Here is a 24,141-nt window from a genome sequence, read left to right on the forward strand (position 1 = left end):
TCCCAATATGGAATGATTACGCGCGTAAGCTTTCTCTAATAATAAACATGACTGCCATCGGGGTTTACCCGGACTCCACACAAAGAAGTTTGCTGATTCTGTATAAACTTTTTAGATTCCCATGATGTTTCCTTGGAAGGAAAAGATGTACAATGAGGTTATTATGACAATACCTCAATGTACTCAGTCGTCACATCAACCTCCGCTGCATGTCAGTTGATGCTCTTGGTATACTGTCTTTGTGCATACTTTGCGGTATCCTTGTAACCTTGAAGAAGTCTAAAATAATCTGGCCATGTATTTTTGTCAGGCTATATAGAAGAATTGTAACTAATATTGATTGCCTATTCAAAAGATTCACTGTTAGTTTTCACTTGCAAGTGCAAAGCATACAAGTCTTTATTTTAAAGAAACTTGATACATAGATGCTCTGGGATGAAGTACAGACCTGATTTGTTTTTAGAGGGAACAGTGAATGAAAATTCCACTGTAAGTGCTTTACCATAAAACATGAATAATAAATTTACACATCGCCTCGCACACAACAAACTTCACTGATAGCACAAGGATAAATGATATTTGCCATTTTAATGAAACACTGTCATGACAATCCAGTAACTTTGAGGGCAATCTCAAATGAGTACAAGTGAAAATATTCCTACATTTCTGTACATGAATTAAATTGCTTTGAATTAAAGGTGTAAATTTCTGCAGTCCCAACTAAGCCTTGTTGGTGTGTCGTTAAATGGTGAGTGTTAAGAGATTGAAAGCTGCAGTTAAAGAGCAGAGTACACAGAGGGCATATTTCACCTAAATCTCATGAACAAGTTGCATAGTATGTGCATATACTGCATTTGCTTTAAAAGAGGTGCTTACAAAAATACAACCAAAGCAGTTCACAGAAGTGTTGGGCTGGAATCCAAAAACTGCTGAAATCATGGTTTCTATCGGCGGTGCACTTCTGATATAGTAAATACGATATATAATTTTTTTTCTTCGAGATGAGATCCAAAACACACTGAATTCACTCGTTTCAAGCGAAAACCAAATAACTAAGGCATCATATAGGGGGCACACTGCCATCACATGTTGCACTCAGTTTACTAACCAAATTGTACATGATACTAAGCAAGATCAAATCTTTTGTAACAGAATTGCAATGAACAAACAATTTCCAACTAGTTTATTTGCTATCGATATCGACTTCTACAGCACTGCTGACTGCATTACCCACAATACACTGCAGGAACAAGATGAAGGATTCACATTGTAAATGTTGTAGCCTGGCATGGAATGACATTGACAGGAACATACGAGTTCATTACCACCATACAAAGCTTGTTCAGTGCAAATCTGATATATTCTGTGATACAGATGGCAGGTTCTAAAAAAATCTTTTTGTCCAAATAAATTGAAACACATCACAAAGTTCAAAATAGTCAGGTAGCTGAGAAAACCGAAGACAGTAAGAAAACTTCTTGCATAATAAAGATACTATATTTATACAAAACTCGTTTTCTTTTTCTCAGTTTTTTATTTTTTGCTAAATTTATCAAAAACTTAAAACGTGATAAGATGAAAGATGTTTTTCTTTCACTCATTCAGTGTTGTCTATGAGCGTTTTTTTTTTTCGTCTTGGCTTAGTCTTTTTTTTAAAAATGAACATTTTTGTCAAGAAATAACAAAAACAAACATTTCAGAAAAAAAAGTACTTTTACAAAAAAGTCAATGTTGACAAACCATCTCTTTAGACATGATGTTTAACTATTTATAGAAAAGGCAGTTTTACAACAAATACACAATGTGTCTATAATAACACAACAAATTAAATTCACAACTTTCATACATTGCCTACTGATAAAGATTTTCTTATCTCTCTTTCAAATTACTTATCATATACTGTCATTTGAAAAAAACAAGATATTCACAAGTCTGAATTCTCTTTGAATAGTTTTAAATTAAAACAATACATTTAAACTTTACAAACTGTATGTTGATTTTTTTTAAAAATTTCAAAAAATGTATTAAAAAAAATGTTTCTCAATAACTTACGCGAGGGGAGCTAAAGAATGTTAACAAAAATGTTGACTCCTCATAACAGAAATTTATATTCAGCTTTAGCTAATATTAGAATTCCCAAAATTTAGGATGAATCATTGTCAATTTTTCTTTTCAAATAAAACCCAACTATGTATTAAATACCAGTATTCCCTTATTTAGTAAACCTTACAGCAAACTGTATACAGCCAGCTTTGCAATAAAATCTTTCAATGTATCATCTTTCCATTCTAATTACGAAAAAATGCAAATCAACTGAACCATTCAGTAGGGTTTTAAAGTCAAAATGACCCCATCCCCCCTCCCCAACAAAAATATATGTGAAAAGTTTGAAGTATTTGAGAACTGTTCCAGTTTGAACAATATCAAAACAATTTTCTAAACAAATGTACTGGTATCAAATATCTAACAGCTGACTGATAAAATTAAACTACTTATAAAATGTCATCTTTATATCTTTGGGTTTTTGTATTCTATACAACATCCACTGATGGTTTAAGTCTTTTACTTGGTGAGTTCATAATCAGTAAATTGTCATCATCATCTTCCTCTTCTTCATCTTCTTCCTCCTCCTCGTCTGTCTCACCCTTGTCTGTTAACAAGAAGAAACAACGTTCACATTGCTTAGTTTTCATTTCACACTTAACCAATGATAATATAATTGTTGCATTATTCAAACGTATACTGAATTCAAAGCTCATGTATGAATTAGAATAGTGGACAAGCACATATTGTGAGTGTTAGTGTTGGCAATGTTTTGTGTGAGATAACAAAAGCATTATTTGAAGCAAGTATAACATGAGTTGTACTTGTTAATTCAGGATGTGGAGAGAAATGATTATACATGTATATAAGCTCAGGATAATTAGGCAATTTTTCAAAAAACTGAAATTAGTGTGTGAATGTATGTCAAAGTATAGATATTCTATTTAAGATGAGAATGCAATCATAGCTCATTGTTTGTAACACCACACGCAAGATATGTCCATACAAAGCCTAGCACCCCGTTTTTCATGTTTGTGAAATTTAATTAGTCAAGCAATGCAAAAATGAACTAACTCACTGTCTAGATAAAAACAAGACAGAAGGCAAATTCATTAGCAACTTTGTTGATTAAAATGAATTTTTGAGATGAGTATGAAATGGGGAAAAGATCCTGTGGTACCTTACAAAACAATCAATGTTGCTGACAGGTCCAATGTGGTTACATGAGACAATTCAGGCCAAAGAGGTTTTGTAAAGCACTGCAGGTGTTGTCCTTGTTATTTAGCCTACTAAAATAATCACCTTTATTTTTATTTTTAAATTCCATTTTCTCTTCAAAGAATTTTACTCTGTGGACTCATTTGCCAAGGGCAGTAGGCTTTCTACGGGGTGAAAATAACATTAAAATTACAAATCAACAGCTAATAAAGACAAAACAAAACAAACATCACAACAACTTTTAAGGTCTCAGAATACAGACAGTTTTCACCACTGTGATACAGTGCCCACTAAGGGTAGCATTTGTGATAAACTTGGAGAGGATTGTAATGGGAATCAGATTTCTAAGTTGAAAGGGGAATATAATTGTGCAATTTAATTTCATCACAAATGAAAGCTACTTTTCAAAAGAAATCAATGTGAAGTAATCATGTATGTTGGGAGGTGTTATTTTGAGAAGGTGGAAGAGATTTTACATCATATGAGCATAGAATCTTCACTCCAAGCAAAGCCTACTGTACTTGTACTGATCCAATACATCAGTCACCTGCATATATGACAACTTACCCATGACGGCAATTGGGGTCTCCCCTGTGGCGGCAGCTACTTTATGTTCAATCAAGTAAAACATGTACTCATCATACAGCAGACGGATCAAGTGGAATGAACCAAAGCTGGCAGCACTACGTAAAGTTAAATCTCGGATAACCATGGAACTGTGAATGTATAAATGAAAAACAGTTACATGTTTGACAAAAAAAATTATTGAAACTCATGATCATAGAGAAGTATTGAATATCTATGTGCACTTCCTACGACTTGTAATGTGTTAATGTACATTGAATGGTAGATTAATTAAGGGTAGACCCCAGATACTATCAATCATTTATTTTCACTACCATTTTTATGTTTTGACCATATTTACATTCATGAATTTGACACAAAAACAATGAGTTACTTGTACATCATCTCTACATAGCAGATGTTACTTATGGTATCATCAAAATTAAAATTCAGTGAATAATTATTGTGTTACTCACCTATAGAATGACCATTTCAGCAGGAACTGTCGGGCTGCTTTGGGGAAATCTGGTTGACCCTCATGTGGTTTCAACACTTGGTTTACTACACCTTCTAACCAGATAGCCCACTGTTCCAATGTGTTCTGGTTCTGCAGTGTCATCTTGAAGTCTTGTTCCAGCCTTTGTACTACTTGATCATCACACTGACATACCCATGATGCTTGCTCCTTTTTTGTGCAGATAAAACACATAGTATATACTTTAGAGAGATTTGAAGACACAGAAAAACAAAGCTATTTTAACTGTTCTACATCTAAACATTCCTAAGACATCACTACTTTGATGACAGGTAGGGCAAATCAATATGTCAGTTACATGCATAATACATTCAGACCAATTAGTTTTCTAAATTAAATGTAGCAAGAAATAAACATGAATATCAGCAAGCTTTGTGCCTTCATACTAAACCAAGCAATCCATCTATTCACCTACCCACCGACACCAATCAGGTAGGAAATTGGTACATACCAAGTGAGAAAAAAATCAAACGCAAAAAAAAAAAAAAAAGCATGTGGGTTAAGTTTGTGAGAGATAGACAGCCACTGCCTGGGGAAATGACCACACATTATTTTAATAAATGTAAAACACCATTATGATGCATAATTAAACCAATTTACCAAGGGGTATAACATAAGGGGCAAATTCAAGGAAGCAAGGAAATTTCTTACCTGGACATTTGCAAAATCTACCCGATTGAGGTCGCTTAGCATCTGACTAATCTGTGAGCTATTTTGTAAGACCGCCCTCGCTGCTTGTGCCAAGTGATTCAGCGATGTATACCTTCGGAGTGTTTGTGCGAAAGCACTCACTGCCCCTAACTGTGGAAGATACACAAGTATTACAGTCATGTGTTGGACAGGAAAATAATTTTGTTGATTACAATATATATGCTGTTAGGATGTAACAATCTATTTATACTAGTTTGTAAACTGTTTTGTATAGAATTTCAAAACAGTTTCAATTTAGGTTTCAAACAACAGGGAGTCTTATAAAAAATCATTTACACTACAGCAATCTAAAAACTAAAATGTATCGGTACTTACTTTAACTGATATCATTTCTTGCGGCACACCTTGCATGCCATTTTTTAGCCACCCTTCTAGACTCTTTGCAAAATTTCTGATAGCTTGTGTAAGTGCACTGGGGATTGGTCGGAGTACGTCTGGTATAAGGACTTCTACTAATCCCTGATACAACATATGATCATAATGTTGCAAATACCGCAGCACAGGGTCACTTTTACATAGTGCATATAGCTTAACTTTGGATAACCTTTTTTCTGGTTCATTTTCACTGAAACAAGGAAGAAGAAATCATTCAATTACATGGCCAATTGTGCCAAAAGAACAGTAACCATTAACTATATGGAAACTAACAATAAATAACTGAAAATAATTTGTTCATAAATATTTTGTATTGCATGTTCTCATTGCTGTAATGTCAGAAAAAATTTAGTTTCAAGATTTTAGCATAGAATAAAAGAAAGCCATAAGTGATGGCAGATCTAATGGCATCTTTATTACAGCACTGGTTGAATTCCTATCTGCAATAGTGTTGCAGATATGATAGTTAAAGATCTAGTGTGCAATGTCTTCAGTATAACACTGTATGTCACTGTCTGCAATAGTGTTACAGATATGATAGTTAAAGATCTAGTGTGCAATGTCTTCAGTATAACACTGTATGTCACTGTCTGCAATAGTGTTCCAGATATGATAGTTAAAGATCTAGTGTGCAATGTCTTCAGTATAACACTGTATGTCACTGTCTGCAATAGTGTTGCAGATATGATAGTTAAAGATCTAGTGTGCAATGTCTTCAGTATAACACTGTATGTCACTGTCTGCAATAGTGTTGCAGATATGATAGTTAAAGATCTAGTGTGCAATGTCTTCAGTATAACACTGTATGTCACTGTCTGCAATAGTGTTACAGATATGATAGTTAAAGATCTAGTGTGCAATGTCTTCAGTATAACACTGTATGTCACTGTCTGCAATAGTGTTCCAGATATGATAGTTAAAGATCTAGTGTGCAATGTCTTCAGTATAACACTGTATGTCACTGTCTGCAATAGTGTTGCAGATATGATAGTTAAAGATCTAGTGTGCAATGTCTTCAGTATAACACTGTATGTCACTGTCTGCAATAGTGTTGCAGATATGATAGTTAAAGATCTAGTGTGCAATGTCTTCAGTATAACACTGTATGTCACTGTCTGCAATAGTGTTACAGATATGATAGTTAAAGATCTAGTGTGCAATGTCTTCAGTATAACACTGTATGTCACTGTCTGCAATAGTGTTGCAGATATGATAGTTAAAGATCTAGTGTGCAATGTCTTCAGTATAACACTGTATGTCACTGTCTGCAATAGTGTTACAGATATGATAGTTAAAGATCTAGTGTGCAATGTCTTCAGTATAACACTGTATGTCACTGTCTGCAATAGTGTTACAGATATGATAGTTAAAGATCTAGTGTGCAATGTCTTCAGTATAACACTGTATGTCACTGTCTGCAATAGTGTTGCAGATATGATAGTTAAAGATCTAGTGTGCAATGTCTTCAGTATAACACTGTATGTCACTGTCTGCAATAGTGTTGCAGATATGATAGTTAAAGATCTAGTGTGCAATGTCTTCAGTATAACACTGTATGTCACTGTCTGCAATAGTGTTGCAGATATGATAGTTAAAGATCTAGTGTGCAATGTCTTCAGTATAACACTGTATGTCACTGTCTGCAATAGTGTTACAGATATGATAGTTAAAGATCTAGTGTGCAATGTCTTCAGTATAACACTGTATGTCACTGTCTGCAATAGTGTTACAGATATGATAGTTAAAGATCTAGTGTGCAATGTCTTCAGTATAACACTGTATGTCACTGTCTGCAATAGTGTTCCAGATATGATAGTTAAAGATCTAGTGTGCAATGTCTTCAGTATAACACTGTATGTCACTGTCTGCAATAGTGTTGCAGATATGATAGTTAAAGATCTAGTGTGCAATGTCTTCAGTATAACACTGTATGTCACTGTCTGCAATAGTGTTGCAGATATGATAGTTAAAGATCTAGTGTGCAATGTCTTCAGTATAACACTGTATGTCACTGTCTGCAATACAGCAACTTAACCAAAAATCTAATCTGAAATTTGAGGTGTTCACATTAATTGGAAACTGACAGATTGCATCATTTATCAAAGTTATTTCTGTTAAATTCTGTTTAAATTAAACACAAGTAACATAGGAAGCAAGTAATGTTCAACTTTCCAAGTTTTCTTGCACGCAGTGATAACACGTGTAAATTAGTGTTTCTATAAATTTGAAAGAATTGACAATACATGAAACAATTCAGAAGTTTGGCACTAAGATACAGTTGGGGACAGACTGGGGTCGATCCTTGGGGTCATTCCTTTGCTTAAACGACAAATAAAACTTACTTTGTGTTAGTCTGGGTTTCTGTAGGTGGATTTCTCCAGAATGTTTGCCAAAGCGCTTCAATGAGTGCAAACTGGAGATTGACAACCACGTCTAAGATTGCCTAGAATATAATAAGTTTGAATTAGTGTACATGTAACGTGACAAAAACGGTTCATTCACATTTGTGCTAGTTCATCAGTGTTCTCTGATGACACAATTTTGTCAATTCCAAACAATATAAATATTACTATTAAAGCATACACATTACAGTGGAGACAAAAATAGCAATACTAAAAAGGTGGCGAGTGTGGGATGCATCAAAACACATCAACTTGATTTATGTGAAATATAAGGTGCCTACCTCACAATGTTCTCTGTACAGACACTGGAAAGCTTTTATGTCCGCCTTTGTGACACCGTCCGGTAACTTGCTCTCGCCGAATTCAATATCACTAAACTGCGGTAAGGCTTGGGTAGCATCACCCAGGTATTGTTGATGAGAATTCTGCTGCTGCTGAGCCTCTGAAACCACAGCATTATGTGTATTGCTTGTGATGTCGCTGCCATCAGATCCATCTTTACCGAGTGCAGTGCTGGCTTTAAATCTAACCACAACAAAGAAGTGATCAAACAGTTTGAATCAGCAAATATCACTGTGGTTTAGTTGTAGTCAAGAAGTGTGCTTAAGAGTACAGACTATTACAAGCAAATAAAGCGTGATACAAATTACAGTAGGTAAAACATGGGAAAGGAAAGAAACAACTAACATCAAGAAAACAATAAAGCAAAAGCAATAAACAGTTAAATCCATCAAGCTGTCATCACTATATCACCATATGCTATGGAAATAAAACATAATTAGTTTTGATTTCCATTAAGACAATTCATTACAAGACCTAGTGATGAACAGAATTTGAAATAAATTGAGTTGTTACCTCTTTCCTGAATTGATTGGTTGTTGACGCATAGCAGTGGTATTGACATCATCTTGCAGTTGATTCAATGGCGATGTAGCTTTGATGCGAATACCGTAATAATGATATTTAGAATTGCCCCTGTCAAATAAATAAAACAACCTTGCATAAGTAAAGGAACCAGGGTAAAAGATATCAGCAAATTTGGAAAAACATACATTCATGTTTATGAGAAGAGTCCCATCAATGTTAAAAGGAACACAGAACATATGAATAATCAAGATATTAACTGTCTAGATATTAGTAAAGAAACACAATCCTGTATTAGTCAGTCAGTCAGTCAGTCAGTCAATCAATCTGTCTGTCTGTCCGTCCGTCCGTCCGTCTTTAATACACCATACCTTGTACCAAGTCTCCTGGTTCGCAGTCCCAAGAACACTGAGCGGATGAGTTTACCAAAACTTGCTGCATTAACGGGATCAAGCTTCTGTTCTTGACAATGCCTTAAGTAATGATTGTACAGTGTACTCCTAGGTAAACTAACACCCTCAGCTGTCTCATAATTATCCACCAGCCATTGGACCTCATAATGAAAAAAGGCCTACATTAACTTAACAATGACCAACTGAGAAGTTGACGCCAACAATTAATAGAAATCTATTAAACACTGAAATTAAATATGCAATGTATTGCAGGAATTTCTTCAACAATTATTATAAACACTTAGGCAAATAACAAATAATAATACATACTAAATCTCAAATACGCATGCAATAGTTTGGTCATACATAATTACAAGTTTACAGATACCATTATAAAACTTTGGGTCATATCATAACAAACAAAATCCATGACTAGCACCGAGTAAAAACACTGTAACACAGTCATGCAGTTTAAACTAAATGATTATGTTTAGCAATAATTCTGACAAATGAGAACAATACATGGACAATCTACTCGCTTACACATTCCACTGTCATGGACACAAACCATGCAGACAAGGACAACACTGACATGATTAATGTGTCTCATAATCACTTACTGTTGCGGGTGAAGCACGAGTTGTGTGGGTGATGGGATGGCCTTCTCCATCCATGGTGTGTCCAGAGACAAGGTAGGTGCCACCGGTCTGTGTCATGATTGTCTGGCCAAGTCCTACTGCTCCCACAGTGTTGAGAGCGCCCAAAGTGCTGACGTTCTGTACGGTCTGAGTTGTGACAACCCCAGCTGGTGTGGTGGTACCTTGTGCATTGTAGTAGGCTCCAGCAGGTTGGGTGGCTTGTGTGTACATAGTGGTGGTACCATCGCTGTAAGGGTAGGTTGTGGTCCTATGATTTTAGAGATAGTAACAGTAACAGGGGAAAGAGACAGACAAGGAAAGATGACATGGTGCAGGGTAGACGGATGGCACACATAAAGAAGTGGGATGAATAAATAGGATGGTTGTTATCAGAACAGACCGAGGAAGCAGAAGCAAGACAAAAAGCAGAATAGCAGAATAGGAAATAATAAAAAAAAATTGTTAGAATTTACAAAATGAAAAAAAAAAGAAAAAAAACCTTATAATCATCAAAGAAAAAAGAAAATATGTACATTTCAAAATAACTGACAGAAATGCAAATTGTTAGTTACTGAGGTTACCATGTTCACCAATATTTCAAAGATAATGTGCACACCAAAAAGCAACATGACAACAAGTTTACAGAAATAATAGCATTTACCACAAACATACTGGAGATATGATTGGCAGTACAAATACATTATATACAGGTAATAATTGCATACAGTTAGCGCAACAATGCATAATTTATCCATAGTGTGAATTATCATTAAATGGAACATTTATTTCTTGTATCAAACTGAAATTAATTTATTATGTTAGCAAAAGTTTTTAACAAGCATTTACTACATTCTACTTTAGACATCATTTCAACCTTTCCCGGTACCTAAATTAGATTCAAATTTTTTCGTAGTCATGGACATCTATTCAAAAATACAATGCTGTATGGGTAAAGTCCATTGTGACAATGAGCTGTTATCACCATATAAAATTAAAATATTTTTTTTTTTTTTTAAATTGAAAATCGAAGCCAAAAGGATTGTACTTTAACATCGCTAAATCACTTCTGGGTTGCATTGGCCATATTCAGAAATTCACAGATACTAGTAATTTCACCACCACAGCTTGATCTATCAGGTCACAGAAAAAAACCATGGCGGATACCGATTTGCATCAAGTTTTGCTTAATTTTACTTTCAAAACAAAATGATTATTAATATTATAATTATGACTGACTAATCCAAATTATATATATTTATTTATATATTTATAAATCCATGAGATATATACAGTGACAACCGTGAAAAGTATGTCTGTTATAAAAATGCTTTGGAATCAAGGCATCTTTCAATGATACATTATAAGCACACATTACATTTTCAACAAGACCATCAAACACTTACATATTTGAACATTTGCATAGCATATTACATTAACTTTTAATAAAATCCAACAATCTTGCATTCTCGATGACAGTAACTTTATTTTAACTCTGTATATCAGCCTGCTTTCAAGTCGACCAATTACACAATGCTTGACTTGTAGTCAGTCAACCGAACAAAAAATGATGATTGAGGGCAGTCTTTTTCTCAAATTTAAATAGCATGTTGGCGATATGTTGAATAGTATGTTGAAGTAAAGTTAGTGTCATTGAGTTGGACAGTGACAACGTTAGTGCATAACTCGTACACATCAAGTAATTGAGGCACCACTTACATTGTACCATTAGAGTATATAGACTGATCTGCAGTAGAACCTTCTACAAACTGAACATGACTCGGATAAACTGTTGGAGCTTGATGCTGCTGTTGCTGCTGTTGTTGCTGCTGTTGTTGTTGTTGTTGTTGCTGCTGCTGCTGCTGGGACAAAGCTTGTTTTGTTTGAGAAGTCTGTAAATTGACTGCTCCTTCTGAAGTGGTACTGTCTTTGGTTAGTGCATCACCAGCTCCTGCAACTAAAATAAATTAGAGACTTGTTCAAAAATACTAACAATGAAATAATAAGTATCTAAACTTGACTACATAAAAGAAAGGATCCATTACCTCCCTTAGATAGACAGAACTTGGTATGCAATAGCACTAAACTGCTCTATGGAATCCAAAGTCTTGAATACAACCATTAACGCTAGTTACAAACTCAAGAATCAGAATCCATTGCAACATTTTTTACAATGGGTTACAATTTCTGTTAAATAAAGAATTACGAAATTACAGTATAGATACAGATTATTTTGGGGTGTGGTTTGGCTGAATGCAGTGACTTTTGATCGCATTAAGTTGAATCAGCTCAATAAATAATCTGAATGAAGCAGTAGACTCCCATGTGTAGATCACAACTGAGAATAGACACACAATGAGAAACAGCAAGAATGACATAACTGTGCACCATGCTCACAGATATACATTGTTAGTGACTCCAGTTAGTAACAATGAACAATGTGGGATTAAGACGTGGCTAATGAGGAACGGCTGGCCAGTACAACTTGACAACAGTTGTCTAAAGAGAGACAACTAGAAATGCTGTACTCTAGTGGTTACCAGGTGACGTGTTTACCTGTCACTTGTACAAACTGCTGTCCTTGTTGGATGAGAGTCTGTGGTGCTATGGTCTGCTGCTCCTGCACTGACTGTGTTATACTGGCTGCTTGCATCTCATACGGGCTCTGTGTGGCCATATCTGCAAAAATTATAGAAACCGTTGGTTACCATGGCAATCTGTCTCCATTTTATTTACTTCCACACAGTTTTTTTCTTTCTCAGCAGTTGATGTTTTTATTTAATATTAGAAGAGTAGTGGAAATAAATCTGACAGAGGATGAGCAATGAACACATAGCAACACGGCAGTTACATTTTGTCAAAGCGACTTTGTCTTCTCCACTCCCAAGCTGACTCATTCCACCAACCTGTTTCTATGCTATTATTGGTTGCTACGGTACTCTAGCAGTTTCCAGCGCAATCAACTTGTTTTCCATGGCGACTGCAAAGACTGAAAATCAGTTCACCAGGGCAACAAACCGACAACACATATACAAGAATAAAAACTTTACACACCTTTGTAGATGCATAGAAATGAAACTTTTATCAGGTAGCCATGGTGACTTATAAAAGAGTAGTATCTATGGAAATGCTTAACTCTAAAACATAGAAACTTCAGCTAGCTTATCTGAATCAATCTGACATTCTTTCTCTGCAATGGTAATCACCAAAAATAATCCCTAATCCAAAGCAAAGTTTACCTGAATAGCAAAGAGTCAAACTTTTCATGCTTGGATTACCAGATCAATTTTTTTTCCACAAAAAAAGATGGACATGTATAACCTTTGCAACTTTTGTATAACCTTATAACCCTTCTTTTTTATTTCATCAGCTAGCATCAAAACCACAATAATCACTCAAACAGAAAATGGCAAGTTTTAAAAAGGTAAACATTAAATACATCAGGTCAAAAAAAAAAAACCTCACCACTACTAAACTAAATTACCCCACCCCCAAAACCCAGGTAGTACCAGGTGAAGTAAGGTGCAAAACAAACATATTCTATATATGCTGCATTTAAAAGTTAATTAATAATTATTCACAATAACTGTATTGTGAAATAATTCAATTGGCATCATCATTTTAAGATTTTTGGTGAGCTTGGCTTTGTATGCACTACATTAGGGGTTCCATAACAGGCTCCAAATATACAAATTGAGTAAACTTATAATCAGTCCTCCCTGTCTCTTAATATATTTAACACATGCGCAAAAACTTGCAAAAAGTTGAAATGACACACTTTAAGTTGTTGATACTAACACAGAGACAAATTCCCAACATGTCGGCTAAACTCTTCTTTCTCTAATACAGGGATAGTACAAGTGGCTATACCATAACAAATTAATTATGCACTTAAGTAATTTTCAAGATTAAAATATGAAGTAAATGAACTTTTATGACCTTTTTACACACAACACAACAAAAAAGCTCGTATTATGAGATGTGTGAAAAACATTTGCATATCACGAAACTTCTAATCACAACTGAAAGCCTAAATTTTAGAATAACTTGTGACATCACCTCAACATTCTTCTGATAGTGGCATAGTTAACACAGGCACATGCAACAGTTAATTGCAAAAAATAATTTATTGCTCCATACACAGGAAAATAAGAATAAAAGGCATGTCCAGGCTAATATCATTTTACTTGTTTATACTGGTATATGCAAATTATCACATGTAACTGCAAGCCATGTCTGCCACTGCTAAGAGATAAGTGGTATTCAACACCTATGCATTCACAGTGTTGGGTGGGAATAAACAATGGAATGGACTATTGTTTAATCTTCCCTCACTACCTTCTGACTAAAAAGGAAATTCAAGTGCATTCAGAGTTGATTGTTTGTGCAAATACAACAAGATGGGAACACAATTACTATTGTCTCTTAAAAAAACATGTTCAGCCAAAAATCACACCAAAGGGATTACTGTGGAAGAAAGGGATTTCAGAAATAATTGAAGAGAACGATCCCAAAACCAATTTATAAATTCAAATATGGTTTTATGGTTCTCTTAGTACTTTGTTGAAATGCCATGAATTTAATAATCAAACCATCAGCTCAATGAATTAACTGAGCAAATTTAAAACAACCCAAAAATTTATATTAGCAAGACAATCTAGTGTTTTTTATAAAGCTCACTGTATAAAATGAAGCCACATTCAGTAAATTATAAAACTGTTCATAAAAAAATATGGTGTTTTGAAGTCACCATAAAGAAAGCCAGGTTTCACTGAAGACTCACTAAGACCAGAGTGACTTCAATTAAGACTCTGACAGCAATCGATAATGTCAGCATGTACCAGTCGAGAACATGTGTAGAAACAGCTGAGATAGCAACAAACATAAACATGGTTGTAATTGGTTATACAAGGTGGAGATATTCAAAATTCAGATAATGGACAAAGTTCTTATCAGTTTATATTCAGTTACAGGGCTCAAAGTTCATGGTGGTAAATTCACCTTCCCACAATTGAATGTTTGAATACCGTTGCTTGTCAGACGACAGTCTTCATATTGTTTTCTTTCTTGCTGAATGATATGAATGACAGTCGGCTCTTTCTCGCAACAACATGTTGATTGTAGAAGTTTTGAAGATGAGCTGCGAATAAACTTACTACTTGCCAGAATGCTATTCAAATTACACACATAATGGACTCAGTAGAATGATAAATTGCCTTGATGCACTACAATATTTTCTTCACAATTTCAATAAATCTATGCATGGAGCACTTATTTTTTTAGCTCCATAGTCCAAGACATTTTTTTTTATTTAATGTTGACCTTGAAATGAATGAATGAAATGAATGAAATTTATTTCACCAAAAAAACAAAAACAAAAAAAAAACGGTAAAGGTAGAAGTTGCACAGGTAGTAAATACATGTAAATAAATAAATAAATAAATAAATAAATAACGAATCCTACTTAGATAACTTTTCTTTTTTTTTGGTGGGGATTACAGATATAGTTCATCAGAACTAGTCGAGTCCGTAACCCCTGTATATATAATAGAGACTGAGTGCACCCAAAATACTAAAGAGTTCAAGAACTTTTAGTATAAGCAAGTCACAGCAATAATTTTCACAAAGCATTATTATTATTTAGTACAACTTCTATCAATACAACAATTAGATTGGGAAACCCTCACCCCCAATTACCAGCTGTGCAAACTCCGATAGTTATGGGCTTGTAAAGACAACCCTACTTCTGCACCTGGCTTTTCAAAATAAGTGTTGTAAAAGAATAACCATAAAAACACTGCTTTTAAGTATAACATTACAAAAGGAAACAAATATATCCAGGTGTATGTACTTCATTTATTTATACAGACACATGCAGAGGTGAGACAGACAACAGTATTCTCTGCAAAGAATAAAAAAAACTTTCTGTACTTCTGCAGATTTTAGCCATGTTATGTAAAATTAATTGCTGGTATTGATAGTATATTAGTACTCAAATGCAAATTAAAATCAATTGACTCAGAGGTGAAATATACGGGTGTTTAATTTTTATCAGGTCAATAAACAGAATCTGTCACCTGGAAAATGAAAAATGACCAGTCAGGATTTATCCAATTATTTCTTAAAAGGCCAGACAAAGGTCAAGGGAAAATTATTACAACCAAAATGGTGAAATGGTAATCAATTCGTGAGAAGGCAGTATAAAAGTCAACATATCCCCAAAATTTAGCACTTATAATTGAAAAAATTCCTGTCTTCATGGTAACAACTAATAAGACAATGGTTGCTATGTTACAATGTATGAGCGTATCCTAGGAGATACAGGCTGTAGTTTGTCAGCTCACTAATGAAGCATATTTATAATTGAATAAAACCTGAACAAAAGCATCAAAACCGAAATGAGTAGATATATGTTATTTTTCAAGAAGAATAATTATTTTTTAATATTATTTAGAATAAGCGCAAAGTTTGGCGAAGAAACAATAATAATATCGAAAGCGCGCGAGTATGTAAATATTCAGCAAAGACCAGCTCAGACATGTTTCAGTACACAACTTGCAATTCACTATGGCAACGCAAAAATCCGTGCTCAAACTGCGCCAAAAAACGATGGCGGACGTAGAAATTTTCCCACAAACAGGTTGCCTTTAGACTAAAGCATTAAAGTCACGGAAAACGGTGAAAAATATTAATAAATATGCTCATGTACACATAAAATCAAGGCACCTGTTCCGCGCATGTAGTGAGGTCGTCTCGTGACATGAAACGGACACAGAAAATACCATGCCAACGAAATACCGCACCACACATCTGAGAACATACGGAGGAAATAAAGAGAGAAGAGATAGCATTTTCCTCGGTTTTTACGCTCGCAAACAAGTCGTAATAACAGTCGAAACGATGGGTCAAAGTTCGCTCGATCGCGATTGTTGCAAAGTTTTCGTTTTTGACGAAACTTGCCAGCGGAAAATGGGCATTTTCCATGGCAAAAAAAACAAATAACTCGCAACTCAACCGCCATTTTGAAACCATGTCAGAAAAGACTCAGAATTCGACGTCAGTTTGTGAGGAAACGCGAGAAAAATCGACTAAGTATAAGCGCTAAAAGATATGAGAGCAGGAACACATGGAACTAAGTGACTGGAAGACTAGGAACTGAAAGGAAAAAAATCACCTTATGCCGTGTTGGTGGGTAACAGTCGCCAGGACTACGGTGGCTATGGCGTTTATTCTCAAGGCAACAGTTGCCAAATAACCTAACCACAGTACACTACAACAACATAGCCTACCTTTGATACAACGTGTCTCTTGATTGGTTAACGTCAATGACATAAATACATATTTTGACAAATTGAAAAGTTAAAAGCACGACTTACGCATCATTCTAGAGTATCTTTTTCACGTTCAATACAGATGCCGAGGAAAATTCTTTTCCTGACCAGCTTGAAATATTCCGTCTCGTACCGAGGTCAAGTTTATATTATTTTTGCTGTTTGTGCGGCTTAAAGAACGATTGACGAATCATGGACGTGCTTGTACACGCTTTTGCCGGAAGAACACCACAACAAACCCGTCCGCCATTACTGCGAAATTTTAGCGACGCAACACGAATATTCTTTACTTAAGCTATTTGCTTACACTAATTTCGTCCAAAACTTAATAGAACCATGAATAAAAAGACTGTTTTAATGTATATTTTTTCGAAAGTGTGTTTGAAATGGTGTGTTTTTGGTAAAATAGTTCGTTGCCATGTGGCATTATACATATGAGTAAAGTGGTTTTGATCACGATGAAGCTGAAGCGCGGTCTGCATACATTTGCTTATCATTATATGTAATTATACATTTACTTATGCATTTACGTCAGAGGCCGGAGGTCAATATACATGAACATAGGTATAAGACGGGCAAATAAAATATTGACGCCACCATTACTTAACTTACATTTATTTTTTCAGGTTTACATTTTTGAATGCCAAAAAATATAAATACATACATATGTCAGGTTGTGTAGCCTGAAAAAATACATTAAAACGAACTGAAACTACTACGATTTGTGTTATTTACATTTATTATTTCAATCTTCCTATCACACTGTCTAGTTATTTGTTTTCTTTTTTAAACATTTAATTTCACAAAGGAAATGTCTTGTCTGGGCAATTGCAAATTTATTCAAGGTTGTTGTTTTTTAACATAACATGGCATGGTGCCAAATTTCAATGAATGAAAACGGAGCAGGGTCAGGTAGGACTGTGGGAACAACTCTATATGGTAACTATATGGTAACATCACATTCCCTCTACAGTGAATGTATGTATGTATGTTTATTTTTTAATGAACTAACAAATTCATTTTTTTTTTTTTACTTTTTGGTAGTATATGTATTCATAAATATTCATGTTGAGTTTGCCTCCCCCCCCCCCTCCCACCCCAGCCTGTTTTCCTTTACCGGTAATAAGTGGTATATATTTTAATGATAGAAAAACTTTTGTAAATTAATTTTAGATTCAAATTCAGATTTGTTATAGGGTCACTATTTGCATACTGTTCTTTATGCATGAGCCTGATTGCTAATTGGTTGCGATTATCTCATTTCAATATGGTATTCATGACCCCAGTGACATCAAAATTTCAGTTGATGTGATTGGTCAAAACATTGGTTTTCAACTGCCATTTTGAGTTTCTAACAGTTGTACACTAGTTGTCATTTTTTAATCAGGTATCAACATTTTAAAATAGATATATTTAGTAGTTTTAGTCAATTTAAATCTGTATTGCTGAATTATTTTTATAGATTGTCTTATTAATTAATTTTTATTGTGTTTTTAGTATTATAAGTAGTTTGTCTTGTTAGGTTGTTTGTTTGTTTGTTGCGGAACGTGTAATTAAGAAATTTATTCCTGTTGGTCAACTGAATAAATAAATAAATATGGTCATGTGATATGTTAGTACGTCTCTCGTCAAAGCCTTTAACAGTACACTGGTTGCATTGTACATTTTGCAACTTACTTCATATATTACAGTTATAAGTATACTAATGAGGTCACATGACCATATATGGTCTTCTGAAAGGTTAGTCACATCTCTTGTCCAAATTAGCCTTCATTATAACACTAGCTGCATAGCCCTATCTGATACAGTACTTGAGATATTACAGTTACGCATATTAAATTAGGTCACATGACTAATGTATGCTCTTCTGAAATGTTAGTCAAAAATTTTGCTTGATGATTTCATTATACCTGTTTGCATGTATCCATAGTGCTTGAGATATATAGTTGTACATATTAATGAGATCACATGACCACAATTATCAGTCTGGTATATTAGCCGTATCTTTTGTCTGTTGCCTTCATTGGCACAATATTGCATGTTGCTAACTACAAGAGTGATATATATCACAGTTAAGCATATTAATGAAGTTCATGACCCCTGACTCCTGCCCCCATTTACAATCTATTACTATTTGTACCGAGAATATTTAAAATTCCAATTAAAAACACAAATTCTGAGTGGTGATTCCCATCACACTGTCTGAATACACGAGTGGCCCACCCCTCTCCCATGATGCCTTGCAGAATATGGAATGAGAATGTAAAAAAAAATCCATACAAAAATCTTTTTGAGAATTGCTCATAGAACTTGCCTGAAATTTTGGATTTATGTGCTTTTTGATCACCGAAATTCTGTTATTAATAGTGAATCAGACAAAAGTTTGCAAAAGAGATGGAAAACATTTTTTTTTTAAATATATGGCAGAAAGTCACATGATTGCTAAACCTTTTTATTTATGATTTTAATAGTTCATGTGATGCTCAAATAAAAATTCAGAATACTCAGACCTCAAAAAGTATGGGAATAAAATACTGAAAAATTTGTCTTGAATTCAAGATGGCCTCCTACCACGTATTCAAGATGGCCTCCTACCACGTATTCAAAATGGCCTCCTACCACATATTCAAGATGGCCTCCTACCACATATTCAAGATGGCCTCCTACCACGTATTCAAGATGGCCTCCTACCACATATTCAAAATGGCCTCCTACCACGTATTCAAGATGGCCTCCTACCACGTATTCATTATGCATGATCTCAGGATATGCACTAGATCATCAGACTATCAATATGCTGAATATTTAAAACAGGTGTTAAGCAATGTAAATAGGCAGAATGTTGCACCAACATTTTGGTGGGAAATTTTGTGGATGCATAAAAGATTAATTTGGGTCATTCACAGGCATTTGTGGTAAATAGGGGCAAGCAAATTATCACAAGTTTTTTTTTGTTTCAAAAATATCGAATGATTGACGAGTACATATCATCCAATTTGAGTGTTGTTTACATCGTATGTTTTTTCATGAAAAACCATCCTGTAAAATTCAACAAACTATGATCATTTGTTTTTATGTGGAGGACAACTACTACATATATGGTTACATGATGCAATAACACTTAGTGTCCCGCCAATGTTTATTTTCAGTACCTCAATATAGAATATGTATGAACAAATTTACTATATCATTAGTTTTTTAATTAGGTTCAAACCTATTTTTAAATGTTCAGTATTTAATATGCGCCTGTTTGCAATCAAATACTTGTGTAAATTTCACCCAAATGTTATTGAAAATTTGAAACTATAATACTATCACTTTGAAGGGGGAAACTCAATGTACATACAGTATTGTTTGTGTTTTTTCAATAAGATAAAATATGTGTATATAAATGACTAAAGCCGGGTTACCGCGAAACGATTGTTAGCTTTCATGGAAACCCGGCTTTGGCCACTTAAACACTCATATATTATTTTATTGATAAAACACCAAAAAAAACTATGCAAGTCTAAATTGTGCTGTGAATACATAATTATATCAGAACTGATACACAGCTTTCAAGCTATCAGGTACAGGTGTTTTTTTTCATTTTTGACCAATTTTGCAATTTTCCATATATGGGTGTGCTTGCACATGATTTTATACATGAGTGTGTGTAAGCAGGCACAATACAGAAAAAATAGAGATTGTGCATCGTATGCAAACACTGATTTCATGAAATATTACTTTTTTAACCTTAAAATGTCCAAATAAAAATATAACACAATATATTTTTTTGACATATCCATGACATACTAACGCATCCTACCAACCATCTAAGTGACCTCTACTCACATCAATACTTGGTATAACAACCTCAATCTGTCTGTTTAAAGTACTATAGTTCATTAGTTCATCCACTGTTCAGTCTGTGTAAATGTTTTTTAATTGTAATACGACTTTTTGGTTTGTCTCTATTGTGCTTATATTCTGCCAACATTCAATAGTGTGCGGTTTTCTTCAGAATTTACTACATGTAAGAAAGAACTCTTTATTGCTTTTAAACAGTACCCATTTACTAGTTTCATTGTTATCAATAATACCCGTTTACTGTGAAAGGAATTTTTCACAAAACTCTGGTCTTACATTATCTAAGTATAGTACAACTTTCACCTCACTACGGTAATTAAACATAGATTTTTTTGTATACAACTAACAATTTCCAGATCAATGAGGTGTGTGTGGATACACTGTTACTCTACTAAAGTGATTCGTAGTTGGATGCAACATTAGATCTTTATGATATACGAACATTTGAGCTCTTCGTTATAGTGAAGAGCAGTATTGAGTTTTAAGATGGCAAGTCATCAACTATATTCACCATAAATCGTTAATACAGTATTTGGACAGATTACAAAAGATGAATAATACATGAATCATGTCAGACAAGGCTTGCTTGGAACTAGCCAAAATATATCAACAATATTCTATTTCAAAATGGAATAGATCACGTTTATGGACTATAAATACCACAGAATGTTAGTAGGATTAAAAGTTTCTATAAAATTAGTGAAAAAACGGAAATAAAGCATTTTGGTAAAACTATTCAAGATATGAAATTCCACTATCGCTGGATTAAACACAACAATAAAGTGGAAAATTTATATAAAGGATCCCTATTATCATCATGACACCCTAAAGTGAGGTGAGGTTAAACGCAATAGACTTGGAAGGGAATAAAACAGGATGGGAAAATTATAAAAGTGACTGGGTATGTAAGCTTTGTTGATGGAAAGGAGTTGTTTATCACTTTTTATTTCTTTGCAAATTCTATTCAGCACTGACCAATACAATAGTGGAAAGTGGTGGAGAATCAACTATTGAGATAGATTTTTTTTTCAGGTGGAATTAATTTCGAATTTAATTTAATTTTCTCTTCTCTGATGCTTTATGGGCAATCAATATGGATTTGGAAAATAATACATTAAAAGAAATCCGAGCAATAGAATGATCTACATGAATGTATGCTTTTAGTTTGTTTTTTTATTTTTATTTTTCTTGTTGTATACTTGTTACTTTTTATACTGTTTCAAAGACTAATAAAATATTATGAAACATTCTGAAACAAGTTGATTGCAGCTATGTTTAATAGTGAGCAAGATAATTTTGTTGCCAAACTTCATACAAGTAGTCCCTGATATTTCTGTATTTTAAATAACTCTTTTTCAAGTCACAGCGTTTGTGTCTTCATGCCTCACACGCACTGTGGCTTCTGTCTGTGTTCTCAACTTTCTTGCACCACAGCATCTACTATTACTGGGGTAGTGTGCTTGTATCAATCATAGTATGGTAAATGTGCATTCCCCCCCCCCCCCATGCCAGATCAGGTGATCTGCCTGGCTTTCCTCATACCACATCAGGTTATCTGCCTGGCTTTCCTCATACAACGGCATCAGTTTGCATGGCCAACAATTTTCTTACATCACTGCTAAATGTCCATCGATCACAAGTTACATACTGTAAAATGACTAAATCTCACTGAGTTTAAATTTCCCCGATTTAGCATTTCGGACATATTCAGTGGGTTTTAAATTCACGGTTTTATCATTTAGATAATGTGTTCTATGCTAAATTTTGCATATTCACTAGGTTTAAATTTAACGCATTTTCCAGTCAGCGAAATAAACAAAATTAAAACCCAGTGAATAATTAATCCTTTTACAGTATTATGCAAGGCCTAGTACTGGTAAACCAGCATTCAGTTTTTGTAATGCTGGCTCTGAGAATTGGGGCCAATATTTTTGTAGATTAAACAAATCAACAACTGGCAATTACTGTAGTCATCTGCACATTCAGTTTTTGTAATGCTGGCTCTGAGAATTGAGGCCAATATTTTTGTAGATTAAACAAATCAACAACTGGCAATTACTGTAGTGATCTGCACATTCAGTTTTTGTAATGCTGGCTCTGAGAATTGGGGCCAATATTTTTGTAGATTAAACAAATCAACAACTGGCAATTACTGTAGTGATCTGCACATTCAGTTTTTGTAATGCTGGCTCTGAGAATTGGGGCCAATATTTTTGTAGATTAAACAAATCAACAACTGGCATTTACTGTAGTGATCTGCACATTCAGTTTTTGTAATGCTGGCTCTGAGAATTGAGGCCAATATTTTTGTAGATTAAACAAATCAACAACTGGCAATTACTGTAGTGATCTGCACATTCAGTTTTTGTAATGCTGGCTCTGAGAATTGGGGCCAATATTTTTGTAGATTAAACAAATCAACAACTGGCAATTACTGTAGTCATCTGCACATTCAGTTTTTGTAATGCTGGCTCTGAGAATTGAGGCCAATATTTTTGTAGATTAAACAAATCAACAACTGGCAATTACTGTAGTGATCTGCACATTCAGTTTTTGTAATGCTGGCTCTGAGAATTGGGGCCAATATTTGTGTAGATTAAACAAATCAACAACTGGCAATTACTGTAGTGATCTGCACATTCAGTTTTTGTAATGCTGGCTCTCAGAATTGGGGCCAATATTTTTGTAGATTAAACAAATCAACAACTGGCATTTACTGTAGTGATCTGCACATTCAGTTTTTGTAATGCTGGCTCTGAGAATTGGGGCCAATATTTTTGTAGATTAAACAAATCAACAACTGGCAATTACTGTAGTCATCTGCACATTCAGTTTTTGTAATGCTGGCTCTGAGAATTGAGGCCAATATTTTTGTAGATTAAACAAATCAACAACTGGCAATTACTGTAGTGATCTGCACATTCAGTTTTTGTAATGCTGGCTCTGAGAATTGGGGCCAATATTTTTGTAGATTAAACAAATCAACAACTGGCAATTACTGTAGTCATCTGCACATTCAGTTTTTGTAATGCTGGCTCTGAGAATTGAGGCCAATATTTTTGTAGATTAAACAAATCAACAACTGGCAATTACTGTAGTGATCTGCACATTCAGTTTTTGTAATGCTGGCTCTGAGAATTGGGGCCAATATTTGTGTAGATTAAACAAATCAACAACTGGCAATTACTGTAGTGATCTGCACATTCAGTTTTTGTAATGCTG

General features: G+C 34.4%; 1 protein-coding gene across 1 annotated transcript; it reads right to left on the reverse strand.

The window, feature by feature from the left end:
* Nucleotides 1-569: 569 nt before the first annotated feature.
* LOC100372282 (DNA-binding protein RFX2) lies at nucleotides 570-17,151 on the reverse strand. The gene is given in 15 exon segments (XM_085503452.1): nucleotides 570-2,650; nucleotides 3,346-3,390; nucleotides 3,393-3,425; nucleotides 3,829-3,977; nucleotides 4,302-4,510; nucleotides 5,012-5,161; nucleotides 5,387-5,636; nucleotides 7,789-7,889; nucleotides 8,130-8,373; nucleotides 8,704-8,823; nucleotides 9,084-9,265; nucleotides 9,725-10,010; nucleotides 11,459-11,696; nucleotides 12,296-12,418; nucleotides 17,116-17,151. Coding segments are annotated over 15 exon segments (2,256 nt in total). The 5' UTR covers nucleotides 17,123-17,151; the 3' UTR covers nucleotides 570-2,531.
* Nucleotides 17,152-24,141: the final 6,990 nt, after the last annotated feature.

The sequence above is a fragment of the Saccoglossus kowalevskii genome, chromosome 9, assembly GCF_978046115.1.
Source record: "Saccoglossus kowalevskii chromosome 9, keSacKowa6.1, whole genome shotgun sequence".
Classification (NCBI taxonomy): Eukaryota; Metazoa; Hemichordata; class Enteropneusta; family Harrimaniidae; genus Saccoglossus; species Saccoglossus kowalevskii.